The sequence below is a fragment of the Leptonotus elevatus genome, chromosome 4, assembly GCF_054856555.1.
Source record: "Leptonotus elevatus isolate MCC_2025b chromosome 4, RoL_Lele_1.0, whole genome shotgun sequence".
Taxonomy (NCBI): Eukaryota; Metazoa; Chordata; class Actinopteri; order Syngnathiformes; family Syngnathidae; genus Leptonotus; species Leptonotus elevatus.
The window spans coordinates 10163424-10179061 of record NC_141242.1 but is presented as its reverse complement, the minus strand read 5'-3'; the positions used below and the strand labels follow the sequence as shown (position 1 = coordinate 10179061).

Here is a 15638-nt window from a genome sequence, read left to right as displayed (position 1 = left end):
ATGGTAGACTTTCTATCTATCACCTTAATATTTTTTTTTTACTTTGATCAAATTTGTAACGTATAAACAATGTAATCATTTATTTATTTTTTGCTGGGGGCGCGAAATCAGCTTGTTTTGGCTGCCCTGAACACAATTCCCTGAAATAGGTTGAATTTGAACATCTTTTTTATTCTCCCAATTCACATGTATTTCTGTTAATTACCATATTTTTTTTTACAATTATTATTATTTTTAGCTTTTTACGGGAAAACAGGTAAATATTTCTGTTTCAGGTACCGTTTCTAAACGCATGAGTGTGTGTGTGTGCGTGTCTCTCTCTCTATTTATTTATATATATCTATTTATTTATATATATCTATTTATTTATATATATATATTTATTTATATATATATATTTATATATATACATATTTATTTATTTATATATTTATTTATATATATATATATTTATTTATATATATATATTTATTTATGTATTTATATATTTATAGAGCGCGAGAGAGACACAGAGAGAGAGAAAGCTAAAATAAATTGGAGAAATGAAACGGAACAATAAGTCTACATCTTTGTTCCGGGTTGTGTTTATTTTGGTGTGACACACGTAACATGGCCGTCCCTCCTTGCATTTGATAAATGAACCTCCTTTCGATACACGGCTGTTTCCTTAGGTAAGTTATTTTACTATACTGTATAAGTAAATATAAAGTTTGCACTTTTATAATGTTTATGTGAAAATATCCTCGTGTTTCTAGCTTCGTGGAAGCTAAGTTACATAAAGCGAAGTAGCAGAACTGAAGCAGTAAGTGGAGTGAAAAAAAGACAGTTCGAGACTAGTTTGATTCCATAAAAATATAATTGAATTATAGAAAAGAATGACTGAATTTGAGAAGATATCGACACGTTGTATTTTGCAGCATTTGTTTTGTTTTGTTTAAAACAAGCGTTTACATGCAAGCAGGTGTAATGCGATTCAAAACGGATACTCGTATATTAGCTTCATGGCACACATTGATTGATTATTTTAATGATTAAAAAAATAAGTTTGCTGATTATATTGTACATGTAATGGAAACCAAAAGCCACCACTGCAAGAAATTTGAATAGTGAAGTCCCCTACACGAGAGGCGTGATGTCAGATAAACGCCAGCGTGCCAGGGTGCAGGGCTCCTGGGCCAAACAGCTGCCCAAACAACCCAGACCAGCAGGTACTTTAAAGTCCCTTGCGTACACTCAAACCCAATGTAAAAATGTGGTCTTATATGTGTTGATTTTTGATTTGGCCTGTAGTTCCTCATAGCCAAAGTGCCAATCCAGCTGCCGCATCCTGGGGAGTACATCGGCAGACGACATCTGGAAATTATCAAGGGGTTGAGTTCCACCAGCCCATTAAGGTCGCATAAAAAAAGGCAATCTCAACATGATACTAACTTACAGCATCGGATTTATTAAAAATGCTTTGTCTTGTTCACAGCCAGTTCGAGATGTTCCGCCAGAGAAGATTATTGAGTAAGTGTCCGGTTTGAATGGGATGGCTTATTATTTCTGTGTAATGCATGTAACATAACATATAACTCTATTTGTGTTTTGATTTCAACAGCCAGGCAGGTGATTACGAGATCAGCCATGGACCATCCGGGGTGTCAAGGTCAGCAATGAAATGAATTGAAATGCAGATAATCCGTTCTCACTAAAAAGCTAAATATTTTTGTTGCATGTTTAATCAGGATTTTATTTATTTTTTTTACATTATTTTTAGTATTAGATTTTTAAAATGGAGTATTAGTGTAAGATAAAAAAAAAAAGCCTCTTAAGTATTGTGTAATAAAATTAATTAAACTACAATTCCCAAATGACTGTTTGACCTTCTTTCTTCTGTTCGGCAATACAGTAATACCGAAATAAATACTTTGAAGGGAAACCCCAAAGCTCATGCGTGATATTAATTGGCAAGGATGAAAACAAATGAAATAGATTAATTGTAGTGTTTTAGTTTTATAAATGTAAAATGTAGTTATCATTGGTTTAAAAGCACTCATTTAAAAAAATAATAATAATTCCTTTGCAAAAAGTTTTTCAATTTAGTTTGAGTTATTTAGTTATGATTGTGATCTTTCTTGGGTTCAGACTGCGGCTTGTGCCGGACTTTCTTCCAGCGCAGGAGGCCGACTGGATGTTCAGTAAACTGCTGGCAGAGCTTCCTTGGTCACAAAAGACCAACATCAGACAAGGTTGATTATAATATGTCAACATTATGACTCCACGCTCATGTTTTCATGCCACACACACATTTCAGTGTGCACTTGCATCCCCAAAACCCCAAATCAGGTGAGGCTTACGCAGAACCAAGGCTGACCTGCTGGTTTGGAGAGTTACCCTACACGTACGCTCGTTCCACCATGGCCGCCAACACAAAGGTCTTAATTTTAATACAAATAATACAAACGACTTTCTGTTGACTTTGTCATACACTGACTGAACCGTGACTATCCTAGTGGCACCCGCTGCTGATGAACCTGCGGCGAGTGGTTTCCGAGGCATGCGGTGGCGGCGGACGCAGCGGCGACTGCTTCAACTCGCTGCTGTGCAACCATTACCGAGACGGACACGACAGCATTGGCTGGCACAGCGACGACGAGGCCTCGCTGGGCCCGCGGCCTGTCATCGTCTCACTTAGCTTGGGTGACAGCAGAGTGTTCAGTCTACGGAAGAAACCGCCACCGGTCAGACGCGCACGTTCGGGCTCATACATTTCTGAAATTCATTTTTTTTTTTAAACATACCACTTTACTCTTGTGACTTATATTTTCTTGAAAAAGAATACTGTTTTATTCTTGTAAGAATATGACTTTTGTTTCTTCAGTATTTTTTAGATCAGTATTTTCATTATTTATGATTCTATTAAGTATTTTTTAAGAACTTTCTTCTTGTAAAATTTGGATTTTAAAATGATTTTATTTTGTAAGATTATGTTTATTCTCTGGGATTCTGCAATCACTGGTATTTTTATGGATACAAAGCACTAAATTCTGAATCTCACAAGATTTTGTTGACGTATCTGACAACAGTTTTATAGTAAACAAGTTACAACACAGACATTCTAATAAGATTGCAAGTATTTAAAAAAATAAAAAATAAATAGAACTTTGTTGGCAAAAAAATCTGGCTTTAATCTTGTAAAATGAATCCGTCTTGAAAAAAAATCAGATTTTATTCTTTAAGAAAAAAAAAGCAATTTAATTCTTGCAAAATTAAGATTATTTCTTGAAAAACTAGCACTATACTTTCTTGTAGATTGCATTTTTTTCTTTGAAAAAAATATTGCTTTTACTCTTTTGTTATTTTTCTTGAAAAATACTAATTTTGTTCTCCTAAAATGTATTTTTTTCTTGATGAAAATATCATATTCAAACTTTTTTCTTGAAAAAGAACCCAAAACAATTACATTCTCTTAAGATTCTGACTTGAAAAAAAAAATGATTTTTTTTTCTTGTAGGTTGGTTTATTTAATTGGGGTTAAAAAAAAAAACGTTATTTGTAAAATTGCATTAAAAATACTCTTAAAAAATGTCTAAAAATATATTTCTTTATTCCTGTAAATAACCTTTTTCTATTTAAAAAAACCCATAGTTTTTAAAATGATTGCATTTTTTTTTTTTTGGTAAGATTTTGAGTGATCTGGATTTTTACCTCGTAGTAGTATGTGTGGCCATAGTCCAGTGTATTGTGCTACGTGTATGAGTGTGTATAGTACATAGGGCAAACCCAGTGGTGTTTGTAATGCATGGTCTTCTTTATGTTATAGGAAGAAAATGGTGACTACACCTACGTGGAACGTATTAAGATTCCTCTGGGTCACGGCACTTTGCTTTTGATGGAAGGAGCCACGCAGGACGACTGGCAGGTAGGCTCCACTAATAATTCAGACATCTATACTTTTTTGTTTAATTTAATGAAAATGGAGAATTCTCATATTTTACACTACAAGTTACACGCATCCTCAAAAATCCAAATCAGAAATTATCAAGAGCCCTGTACTAGGTTATCCACTAGTTTGTAAAAACCAAAGGTAAAGTCAGTGGATGCTTGTTTTTTGATCATGTCAGAGGCTGACTTCATTGATTTTGAACGGCATTTCTGCTTCTCAGCACCAGGTGGCGAAAGAGTACCACGACCGTGGTCCTCGCATCAACTTGACCTTCAGGAGCATCTTCCCTGAGCCACAGGGCCACCGGCCGGGCGCCAAATTGCACTTTAGCAACCGCCAAGCAGACGTGAACGCCACAAACTAGAACACAACATCAAAAACTGTACTGGGTGAGATTTTCATTTTTCTGTTTTCTCCAGTAAATGGAATAATAATTGAAAAAACACTTTCCATAAACTTGGTCAAATAAAGTATTTCCTAGGCCTGATATTCAAAAGTAAAAAGTTAATTTCAAAGTGTTGCTTTCTTGTGAGGCTTGTATTGGGAAGGGGGGGGGACTCATCATTCACTGCGTCAAAATGTACTCAACAGTTTGAAAATTTATTCAAAACATACTCTTTAAACCACATTCACGTTCAAGGCTAATTGGTTCAAATATAATCAAAAACTCCCTGAAGTCCAAAAAGGTGCACAATTCAGAATCTGAATTTAACAGTGAACGTTTAAGGCACCTTGTATTATCATTCCACGCATTATTTCAAGTTACAAACTAGATGGCAGAAACACGTCACACATCCATTATTGCACTACACTGCGCTGTTGTAAACGCAGTTCACACGTTTGGCACACCATTCAGCTCCACTCAGCATGAGCAACAAGGCTGGATTTACACTATGTCTATATTGACGCAATTGGGATACGAGTCATGGCGACGTGGGCAGAAGAAATAAAACATGCATGGAATCGAAACTTGGAATCACACGTCTTCCAAATGTCCAAACGGGTATCAAAAAAATCCCCACACATTTCGGGTATTTGCTAATACTGTGAATGTAAACAGCCAATTGTGTTATCATTCACTTGAAATGTTCATGGAAATTAACAATAAACAGATATTGGCAATAAAATCTGAATTGTTCACTTGGACCTTTAGTGTGAATCCAACCTAAGTAAACAATGCAAAATTAATAAACGCAAACCATAAATTAACTCATTCACTGCCATAATTATTTTTTTTAAATTAAAAATTAGGGGCAAGAGGAGATAATTTTTTTAAAATTGTAGTTAATCGCATGACTTCACTAGTTAACTCACGATTAATCACACATTTTATATCTGTTCTAAATGTACAATAAAAAAATTCTAGGTTGTCATACTCTTGTAAACAAAAGTGGAAAAAAAATGTTAAACTAATAGAAATAGTTCAAATGATTTTTTGACGTTTATAACCGTCAATGGCAATGAATGAGTTAACTTCAAAAACAAAAATCTCGACACATTTGGGGTATTTGCTAACACTGTGAATGTAAACAACCAATTGTGTTATCATTCACTTAAATAGTTCATGGAGAAAAAAATCAATCAATCAGATATTAGCATTCAAATCTGACATCATTTGGATCTGTAGTGTAAAAAAGTGAATCCAGCCTGAGTGAACAATGTCAAATGAATAAACACAAACCTTCTATAAATTAACTTCAAAAACAACAACAACAGCTCACAGACTCATCACATACAGCAGTATAAGCCACAACTCTCTATTTACTCGAACACAGCCAGTGTACAGGAAGCTTCCACGTATTCATGCGTCACTATTCACTAATTCTTACTACATCCCTAGAAAATTACAGTGCCCCATCACTGGTGAGCTATTTTTAGAACAGGCCTGCGGGGCTACTCGTGGTCCAAGGAACCATATTGATGATCCCTGCAGTAGAGAAATACTTGACACGCCATAGTTTAACTATGTAAGGCAATTTGTGAATAGAGAACTGAAAATATGAAGAACGCTTAAAACTGACAATACATTTTTTTGAATTCCCTATGGAAATTCAACGCATGTCAAATGAGGTTGAAAACACAAAATAATGACCATAAAACTACACACGAAACAGTAGCAATTATAGGGAAAATTTGACAAATTGAAGTTGACATAAGTGCAATGAGTTGTTAATGGCCGACGAGGCGGGTAATTGCACGTGATGTTCAAGATGGTCCGCTTTTATGAAGCCGTTTTATCCGGGCTCAGGTCCACCGGTACCAAAGTTGCCCGTGGTGGTCCTATTTGACGTGACGGGGGAGGCGGTGACGGCGCCATCTTCTGGCGAGGCCGCGCTGCTGTGTTGCGTTTTGAAGTAAATGACGTAAAACAAGGGCAGCACGATGCCGATGAGCAGCATGGCCACCACGGCGTTCCACCACTGGATGCCCCAGTCCGCCCCCTGACTCTTCTGTCCTTTCAGGGACCGTTTGGGTTCGTCATCCAACAGATCCATGTCAAAGTCGTCCGTGGTCGGGATCAGCTTCTCCGTGTCGTTGTCCACCTCGATGAGGAAGTCCGTAATAACTTGGTGTCTCTTCGGCTGGGCCTTGACTGGCATTTCCGTGAAAGAGTCGCTCAGGTTTGCGTACGATTCCGTTAAAAAGCTGTGCTTGGGAATGGGAATTTTGATGGTTTTCAGTGCAAATACATCCTGCTCCTTTATGAGGTTGTTCACGCGCTTTATGTCTGCCACCTGAAACAAGTTCAAGCAAGTTGTCAATACGCCCCGCGCGGCAAGCCACCTCAACACTGTCATGCATCGATGCCCACGTCACTCACCAGGCCAGGCCCCAACATTTAAAGCGTATACACTCAGTCACAGATACTACAGTAGAGAATGTGAAGATGGCGACCCCAAATGTGATAATCAGCAGAATATGGGATTCTAAAATTTTACTATCATCAGAATTTTGAATAGTTCAAATAAATGATCTATATTCATCAATATCGGCTGATATGAAATACTTATATTGTGACATTTTTTTTCAGCAAAGACAAAAAAAGTGGTATAGAAAATCCCTAATAATAAAAATATATTTTATTTGTAGATAAAAACAGGAATCTCGACCATCCCTAGTTGTAGCCCTACATCCTTCCGCGACCTACCTTGCATCCGTACTGCAAGGCCAGCTTGTTGAGATTGTCGCCATCCAGCACGTCTCGTTCCAGTAGGTGGAAACTCCTCAGCCTGTCCTGCTCCGACTCTTGGAAGGCTCGAGGTCTCATTTCCATCAGGCCAAGTTCCTCGTCATCTTCGTCGTCCGACGACGCGGCCGTGCCATTGGCTTTCCTCTTGAACATGTAAACCTGGCCGTCGGCGCTGGCGTGGACGTCCACCGGGGCCTGGAACGCGTGCGGCACATGCTCACCACGCCGCATATTTCAACACCGGCCTGGAATAACAATTTCAACAATGAAGAGAAAAGAGTATGTTATGAAAAGAAGAAAAAAGGCGGCCCTCTGTTCAAAGGTACACTCAGTTAGTGCTATTGTTTTTCTTTGTATTGTTTAAATAATTTTACTCACACTCGTGTGGTTCTTATATGGTACAATTATGTTTCAGCTCACACGATAGGGTGTACAGTTATTTGATTGGTTTGTTTGCATGATGTTGAACATGTGTCAGACGAGCCGTTACCGTGGTAACCGATTTGACTCGCTTTGGACGTGGCTGGTAACTAACTGCCTGTTGCTTTAAAAACAAAAACGAGTGGACAGAACTACTAGTCACCCAACCCAACATTCAAAATGGATTACGTTGAATGTTTTATGTTAACATGTTCAGCTGGTAGGTTAAATGACGTCAAGCCAGGACGAGTGCCACTTTTGTTCAGGCAGCTGGATGACAGCCGTTACCGTCAACTACGCCTGGTTAGCATATGTAGCTTAGTTAGCCTTGTTAGCGCATTACTCCCGGAACATGTGTTCCCCAAACACGGCGTGTTACACTTCTGCTACGGTTGTCTTCAAGAGCGCCTTTTTAGACACACAACCATAAAGTCGCCTACGCTGTCGCGGCTTCAACGTGTTACCTTAAAGGGAAAAGCAACAAAAGGCACCACTCTCGTAATGCTCTTCAGCCCCTTCGCCAGCTACTTTTGGGCTAACTAACTTCAAGTTGGCGTGAGTGACGTCAGCGAGCCCGTCTTCTATGGGTGTTAAAAAGTGGACACACTAGGCCGGAGATGAACTACCGCCACTCTATGTTCAGCCGCCAGAACTGCAACCTGTTTCAAGGCGCGGAAGCCACCGGAAGTGTCTTGCTGGCCATCTTACGTTGCCACTTTCTCAGTGCGTTTTCACGTTTTTTCCCCCTCCATATGTTCATATGTAGTTCGTGGTTTAAAGCCGTTATTCTACCGTGACGTAGCACGTACTTCCGGGTGATAAAAACAATGTGTGACGTCACAAATATTTATGCCATTTGACTTCCGCTGTCACGCGTAGTTACAGTACAGAACACGCCCCCCCCCTCCTTCCGTCACTTGCGTAGGTTATAATAACTACTTAGTTTATTTTGACAAAGCAGTATTCACAGACATCAGCATGTAGGGAATAAATCGGTTGTTAGATAAAACAATCAAGAAAGTACAGATGCCTATATCTGTATATTTTGACATTTAGTGGAAGAGTAATTAAATTATTCTGCCTGTTACTATAAATCAATGGCATAGACTGATGAAGAAAGATATGTTGTTTGTAGTAAATGAATACTCTTCACACCATTTACTATTTCTCAAGCAAACCTTCTAACTCAGAATGTTTAACATTCAAAATATAACCAGTTTTTGGATAATTGTACATTTCCATGAGAATGTTCCCATCCCAAATTAATGGAGTTGTTTTACAAGTTATTTCTGCAATCCATCTATTTTTTTCTTCCTTGTGTCTCAATTTCTGTTCATTCTACAGCATTTCAGCGCAGTTACTGTCTTAAATTAATATTTAATAAGTGGCATTTATTATTTTTTATATTCAGCCACTAGATGGCGTTATTCAACTATATTGGTAGTTTTTTGTGCACTGACTCAAATCAAATGCACCTCATTCTTGTACTCACTGTATATAAACTAGGATGTGGGCCTATTTTGATATCGAGTTTTCTAATCATCCAAACGTGCATTTTTGTCATATTGATCAAAGCCTTAACTATCACTAGCTGAAACTTGTAACATCAATGTTAAAATAAAAATTCGTATTATCGACTGCAAACGAACCCAGAACTCAAAATCTCCATCGGTTGTAGTATGTATTAGGGCACCACTTAAATATTCTGACACAAACCTGAAGTGGCATCTGGCAAGTTAACCAACCTAAACCATAAACCACTGCTCCAGTATTTTAGATTGACAGTGTCCTGTAGTTCCACCCTCGCAAGTCTTGCCCCTCCGCCAATTAACGACCTGCCGTTTTCCCACGCACCTCTGCGGCACAGTACAAGCCTGCGCCTTCTGCTGCTGCAATAGTTTACATCTGTTGCGCCCACCAGAAGATCCTGGCAGAGGTGTAGTTTGGTTGGCGGGTGCTTTTGAAGCGGTGACTGCGGATTCGTTTTTTGTTGTTGTTGGCCAGAGGCTTTCAACAGACGCTGCGGTCGCACATGCCTGCCTTGCACATGAGCCAGGCTTGCATGGCGACGGCAGTTTAAGATGGAGCTTTTGCGAGAGTCACACACATATTTGAATGGATGTGTTTTCTGTAATTATGTCTAACCTCCTCAGTATTATCACTGCACTCTTTACATGTTGTTTCAATCTTTGGCCACCTGAGGGCGCAGCAGGACAACAAAAAACACTCTCGCTCTTGGGCTTGACATCGTTACAAATTCACCAAAGTGTTTCTCCAAGTTTACAGTAGTTACATGCTGGCAAAATATTATTTTTTAAACACACGAAGACATCACATCATCAAACAGACTCATTGGTTTCCTCGCTTAACACAAAGTGTTTTGGTCATGACATTTGAGACTGATGCTGTTTTTGTGGTCATTGCAGATGCCGACGGGGAAGCATTCCAGTATGGAGAGAAGCCTACAATGACGTCACAATTCCCCCATCTGTAATAGTGCAGGATACGTAGATGCAAAATTAGAGTGCAAATGAGATCCATTTACATGAATCATGACGTTTAATGGTCCTGTATAGCTTGAAGACCCACTGAGGGTCACCACTGGGTGTTACTTTTAAAACAGTATAACATATTTCACCGCTGACATTTCCCTCCGAGATTTAATGACATTCAAAAGTATGTTTTGAGGTGACCAAACAGTAAAAATGGTACATAATGTACATATAGAGCATTTAAACATGGCCAGGATATATTGATACTGTGGTTGTCTAGCATCCATTCATCTATTTTCTTAACCGCTCATTCCTCACACTGAGCACATTTTGTTATCATTGCCATTTCATCTAGAATACCAGTACAATTTTAATCTCCAATATATACATTTTCTTGGAAATATACTACTTTTATAGATAAAATAGACAACTTTTTTGAAAATATGAAAACTTTAGTCTTGTAATGTTACGGCTTTTAACTGGAAAATATACAATTTATTGAAAGAAACGTACAGATTTATTCTCGTATTATTAATGACACAATGTGAAACTATTTTGGCTTGTATATAAACACTTAAAAATATATATTTATTACATATGCATGCATTACTTTACAATATTTTAACTTTAATTTGTATTCTTGTAATATTATAATTTAAACATATACAAATATATTCTCATAAGATTCTTACTTTCATTTAAAAAAATGCAGTCTTGAAAATATACAACTTTATTTTCCAATACGATTTCTTGAAATATTACGACTTGAATCTTGAATAAATAGAAGTTAATTTTTTAAATATTATGACAATCTTAAAAATATTTTTTTTCTTGTAATATTACTACTTTAATCTAAAAAACAGACTTTTTCTCTAGACATTTTACTACTGTTTTTTCTAGAAAATATACTACTTTATTCTCTTAAGAATACAACTTAAATCTAAAGATATACAACTTTATTATTGCAACATTACAATTTAAATTTAAAAAAAGTATAATACAACTTTCATTTTTTATGTTACAACTTAAATCTAGGAAATATAGAAATGTATTCTTGTAATATTGAAAGTTTAATTTTTTTTTTAAATTCTTAATATTCTGATTCTAATCTTAGAAATGTAAAACATTATGTATGTATAGTGCCACTGTAATCTCAAAAGTATGACATTTTCTCTTGACATAATGCAAAAAAAAAAAAATTCAATAAAATATTTGACTATTTTATTTAAGATTCTTAAATTTTACTTAAATCTCATAGCTTCATTTTTTTCCATTTTCAGTGTGATCGTATTACTCCTTTATAATGATAAAAATAACATTTAATAAGCAGTCAAGTCTTTATTCTATCAGTCACCCAGAAACATTGTTGCTATTTCTAAAAAAAAATGGATGTTTACTAAGAGGTGAACTAACAAAATCTGGACAGGAAATGCATACATTTCAAGAGAGTTTATGTACTACATTTTTTTTACTCCACTTTTATTTGATCCCTCATCTGTATAATCTCCCCCAAGTCTCCATTTGACAGAGAGCTAAACTACGAGCAGTTGTGGCTAATAGCAGTCATGCATATTCTAGTGTTGCTCTCCACATATGCATCGCCACTCAGCTGGAAAGCACCAATGACCTCCAGTTGACTCCAGACTGCACAGTTGACTCAACGCTAATCAGATCTTGTGTCCAAATGCTCCCTTTCATTTACAGAACGTGACAGGGTATTGGTGTGCACTTTGATTTTATGACCATTTTAACCTTGATTGCTGCCAAAATATTCATTTCTTTCTTTCTTTTTTTTTTTTTAAATTGGTCCACCGCGTTCAAAAGGAGCGTCAGACAAATTTGACCCTTGCGCTCGACGAAGGCGTTAACGATCATAAAGCTAATGTTGCCTTGGAGGGGCAGATCATCATATCGTTTACATTGCATTCAGATGCGGCGTGGAACGTGAACGATGAGCAACAAAGCGGCATAATGCGCGAGATTTCAGGGCCACTGAGCAGCTTGTCAGAGAGGGAGAGAGAGAGAGAGGGAGAGAGAGAGTGGATGGCATGGGATGGAGAGAAGTGATGGGGTGAGGGGGGAGGGGGGTTAAAAAGTGTATACTGCTTGCACATGTTGCCCTGCAAAACAACAGAGTGGTCCTTTATTTAAATCATTCAAAGGAAATGGTCAAATATTTATGGAGGTGAAAGATTCATGGTTGCCGCATCTACAAACGTATTGCTGTGCGGCTGCATTATAGTTGACCCCCCCCCCCCCAACACCACGAGCTCACCCCCACACACACTTGAGCTTGATTTGCTGTTTTGTGAATGGAGTTGCACAACCTAACAATTAGAACATATTGCTGGCGTCATGCCAATTCCTCGTACTTCCAAAATCATCACTTTTCAGGACAACCCAAAAAGGGCACATTTGTTCAACCCAATGCATTGCAATTTACAAGGAATCTCAAAGAGCGCAACCCATTTTCAACACTTGAGATCGGAATCGAACACATATCCTTATACTTACTATAGCAATATTTTAATATAGAAATACATTTAATGTATATATTTTTAATATTATACATTATGTTGGAAAGGTGTACCAGACTCCTATAAATATCATATCCTGAGCAAATTTTGAGTATGTTAATAATTTGGTATAACCAGTGTACAAAATACTGTATGACATTGTGTTTAGCAAAAACATTTATATCAATTAATTAATTTAAGCGCATTTAAAAAAATAATCGAACACAAGTATTTAATGTAAAATAATTGAATGTTATATTATATTTAATATCTATCTATTAAGTATAGTGTAAATAAATAAATAAATACACAAATAAATACATACATACATACATACATGAGGGAGATAAAGTAAGAAGAAAAAAGAACACAATAACACTAAAATTATTTAATATTATAATATGATATTTTAAATTTATCAAGTACAGTGTAAATAAATAAATATATGAATAAATAAATAAACAAACAAATAAATAAAGAGAAAAAAGTAAGAAAGAAAAAATAACACAACACTAAAACAGCTTAACACATATTTATATCAATTTATTTATTATTATTATTTTTTTAAATAATCTAACACAAGTAATGTAAAATTATTTAATATTATAATATGATATTTCATATTTATCAAGTTATTATAGTGTAAATAAATAAATATATGAATAAATAAATTAACAGACAACTAAATAAAGAGAAAAAAGTAAGAAAGAAAAAAGAACACAATAACACTAAAACAGTTAAACACAACGGGCTTTATTTCCATCTGCGACGGGGCCCAAATACCGGCGGATCCTGATTTTTGCCAATTTGGTAGACAATTTGGGCATGCTGACTAAGCATGTGGGGTGTCGTTGAAATTGCAGAAAGAAAGTCAATCTACACCAGGGTTCACCAACCCTGTGGCGCCCACGTTTAATTATCGCGAGACTTGATTCTCATGATGAGCGTCTGAAAATAGATATCAATAATAGAAAATAATATAGTTATATTATTAAAGGAATTCAAAACCTTTGCATTAATCAGTACCCAATAAGTAGCTCTAACATTCAAAACAGTTGGTGACCCCTGATCTAAACCTAGGCCGGCTCAGACCACGTCTTAGTGCCGGCACAGGGTAGACAACTAGCTTAACTGCTAGCTTCGTCAAATTTTTGGCGAATTTGATCGATGTGCAGGTAGATCGATACTGAGCTGCGCGGACATGTGTGGTGGAGGTCAGTATTTCATTCCTAAACACGTGCGCATCAAATCCTCTAAATCATTGTAGATCACACATTATCATTATTATTAATAAGCGCCCCTGCAACATTTTTTTAATGGAGTGTTGACTTGTTCCCCCTTGTCGCCGTTCTCCGTCAGATAAAGTACGTTTGATTATTTGCCTTGCAAAAACTAGAGCGTGATAAATGTTGACATCAACAGCGGGCGATTGGAGCTTTGTCTCGGAAAATCCGCGGGGGTTCCACGCGAGTAATGAAATTCTTATGGCTTAAGGTCACGGCAACAGTTCAGACGTTCATTGATTAAATGTCGACCCGCCAGGTGAATGTGATTCACATCTCGGCGCAGAGAGACGCAACGATCCATCCATCATTTAATAGGAAACATTGAAAGCTACGCAACTAAACATCATTGTCGCATGTGGACAGCATGTTTTCTTTGACGAGACATTTTGTAGCGATCTGTCATATAATCTGCTTAGTCATTCATTCCTTGGGTCATGATAGTAAAAATGTAGTTGTTAAGAATAGGATAGAATTCTCCTGTTGTACATTTTTGTGATTTTAGCGACTTGAAGTGCTGCCTCCATGAGTGAAGAAAACAACCCCCGTTTTTTCCATTTTCTCATGGGGGAACACTGTATATCATCAATGATATTGTTACCAATTTAAACATTGAATTTCCCGTGTGAAGGCAGCAAACATACATTATGATGGCGTGTCTGTCAACGGTGATGTGTTTGAGGCTGCTTGAAGGCCCTCCATCGGAGGTCTCTGGGAGCTGATTTGCTGATAGGTGCAGTGCAGTAGTGGTGTAAATTAATTTGAATCCCAAACACCCCCCCCCAAGGGTGACCCTGCGCCGCCCCCCCTGTCTACTCACATGAGACAGAACCCTGGCATTGGTGGTCTTCATACAGGCCCGGAGCATACAGTGACACATAACCTTGCCCTGTCACCACCCTCACCAGTGTGTCAGCTAACATTACGCTGATTGACGTTGAGCCAACACTCCAGCGCTATGAGATCTGAGGCTCTGTATAACCTCGCCCTAGCTTAAACCGGGGCTAGGACATTTGGGGGCACGGTGCCAGATCATGAGGCCATCTGCGCATGTGACCTACACAAAACATCGGTCGTAGCTTCTTTTTTTTTTTTTAGGAATTAAACATAAACAAAACACCTTTGTGTCTTAAATTGGTCGATTGGTCTTCTTGTGTTTTACAGGGCGGAATGTAAAACAGGAGTAAAATGGCTTCAAGTAGAATTTGGTCACATTTTTAACAGCTTAAAGAAACTCCAGCCTAACGGTTCTTGTTGACAAGTAACACAGCCGATTAGTCAGTCACTGAGCCTATTATATACAGCCTGTTTGTATGATTTTGGCTAAAATGCTAACAGTTGCTATGCTATCATATAGCATGGGCAGATTGTTAGGGATTTAACTTTGTGCCCTGTCGTGAAGTACTTTAGAGAAAAAGGGGAATAGCTGAAATACTTGTATGCTAACAGTTGTTATGCTAACAATATTAGCAAGATAGCGACTTCAGCGGAGAAAACAAGATGGGAATTTTTTATTATGCCCTAGCTGGAGTCAGGTACTTTTTGGAAATAGAATAGCTGAAATTCTAATATGCTAACAGTTGATATGCTAATATCAAGATAGCAACTTCAGCGGAGAAAACAAGATGGGAATTTTACATTGTGCCCTTGCTGAGGTCAGGTACTTTTTGGAAAGAGAATAGCTGAAATGCTAATATGCTAACAGTTGATATGCTAATATCAAGATAGCAACTTAACTAGAGAAATGCCAAAGTAGATTTATAAAGATTGTGCCCCATTTCCAGGTACTTTTTTTGGAAGAATGCTTAG

General features: G+C 37.3%; 2 protein-coding genes across 3 annotated transcripts; one reads left to right on the top strand and one right to left on the bottom strand.

The window, feature by feature from the left end:
- Positions 1–571: 571 nt before the first annotated feature.
- On the top strand, positions 572–7301 carry alkbh3 (alkB homolog 3, alpha-ketoglutarate dependent dioxygenase). 2 transcript variants are annotated; one of them, XM_086074755.1, is made up of 11 exons: positions 572–671; positions 1083–1208; positions 1291–1394; positions 1475–1509; positions 1601–1648; positions 2128–2231; positions 2329–2417; positions 2496–2723; positions 3806–3904; positions 4149–4317; positions 7019–7301. In XM_086074755.1, exons 2-10 carry the CDS (start codon positions 1133–1135, stop codon positions 4290–4292), a joined length of 927 nt encoding a protein of 308 aa, XP_085930881.1. In that variant the 5' UTR covers positions 572–671; positions 1083–1132; the 3' UTR covers positions 4293–4317; positions 7019–7301. The 2 variants fall into 2 exon arrangements, with proteins under 2 accessions (XP_085930881.1, XP_085930880.1); XM_086074754.1 differs by lacking the exon at positions 7019–7301 and having other exon boundaries at positions 4149–5048.
- lysmd4 (LysM, putative peptidoglycan-binding, domain containing 4) lies at positions 4508–8136 on the bottom strand. The gene is made up of 3 exons (XM_086074757.1): positions 8003–8136; positions 7077–7363; positions 4508–6663 (listed from the first exon to the last, which is right to left on the bottom strand). The coding sequence occupies exons 2-3, from the start codon at positions 7347–7349 to the stop codon at positions 6163–6165; spliced, it is 774 nt and encodes a 257-aa protein (XP_085930883.1). The 5' UTR covers positions 7350–7363; positions 8003–8136; the 3' UTR covers positions 4508–6162.
- Between the last annotated feature and the right edge of the window lie 7502 nt (positions 8137–15638).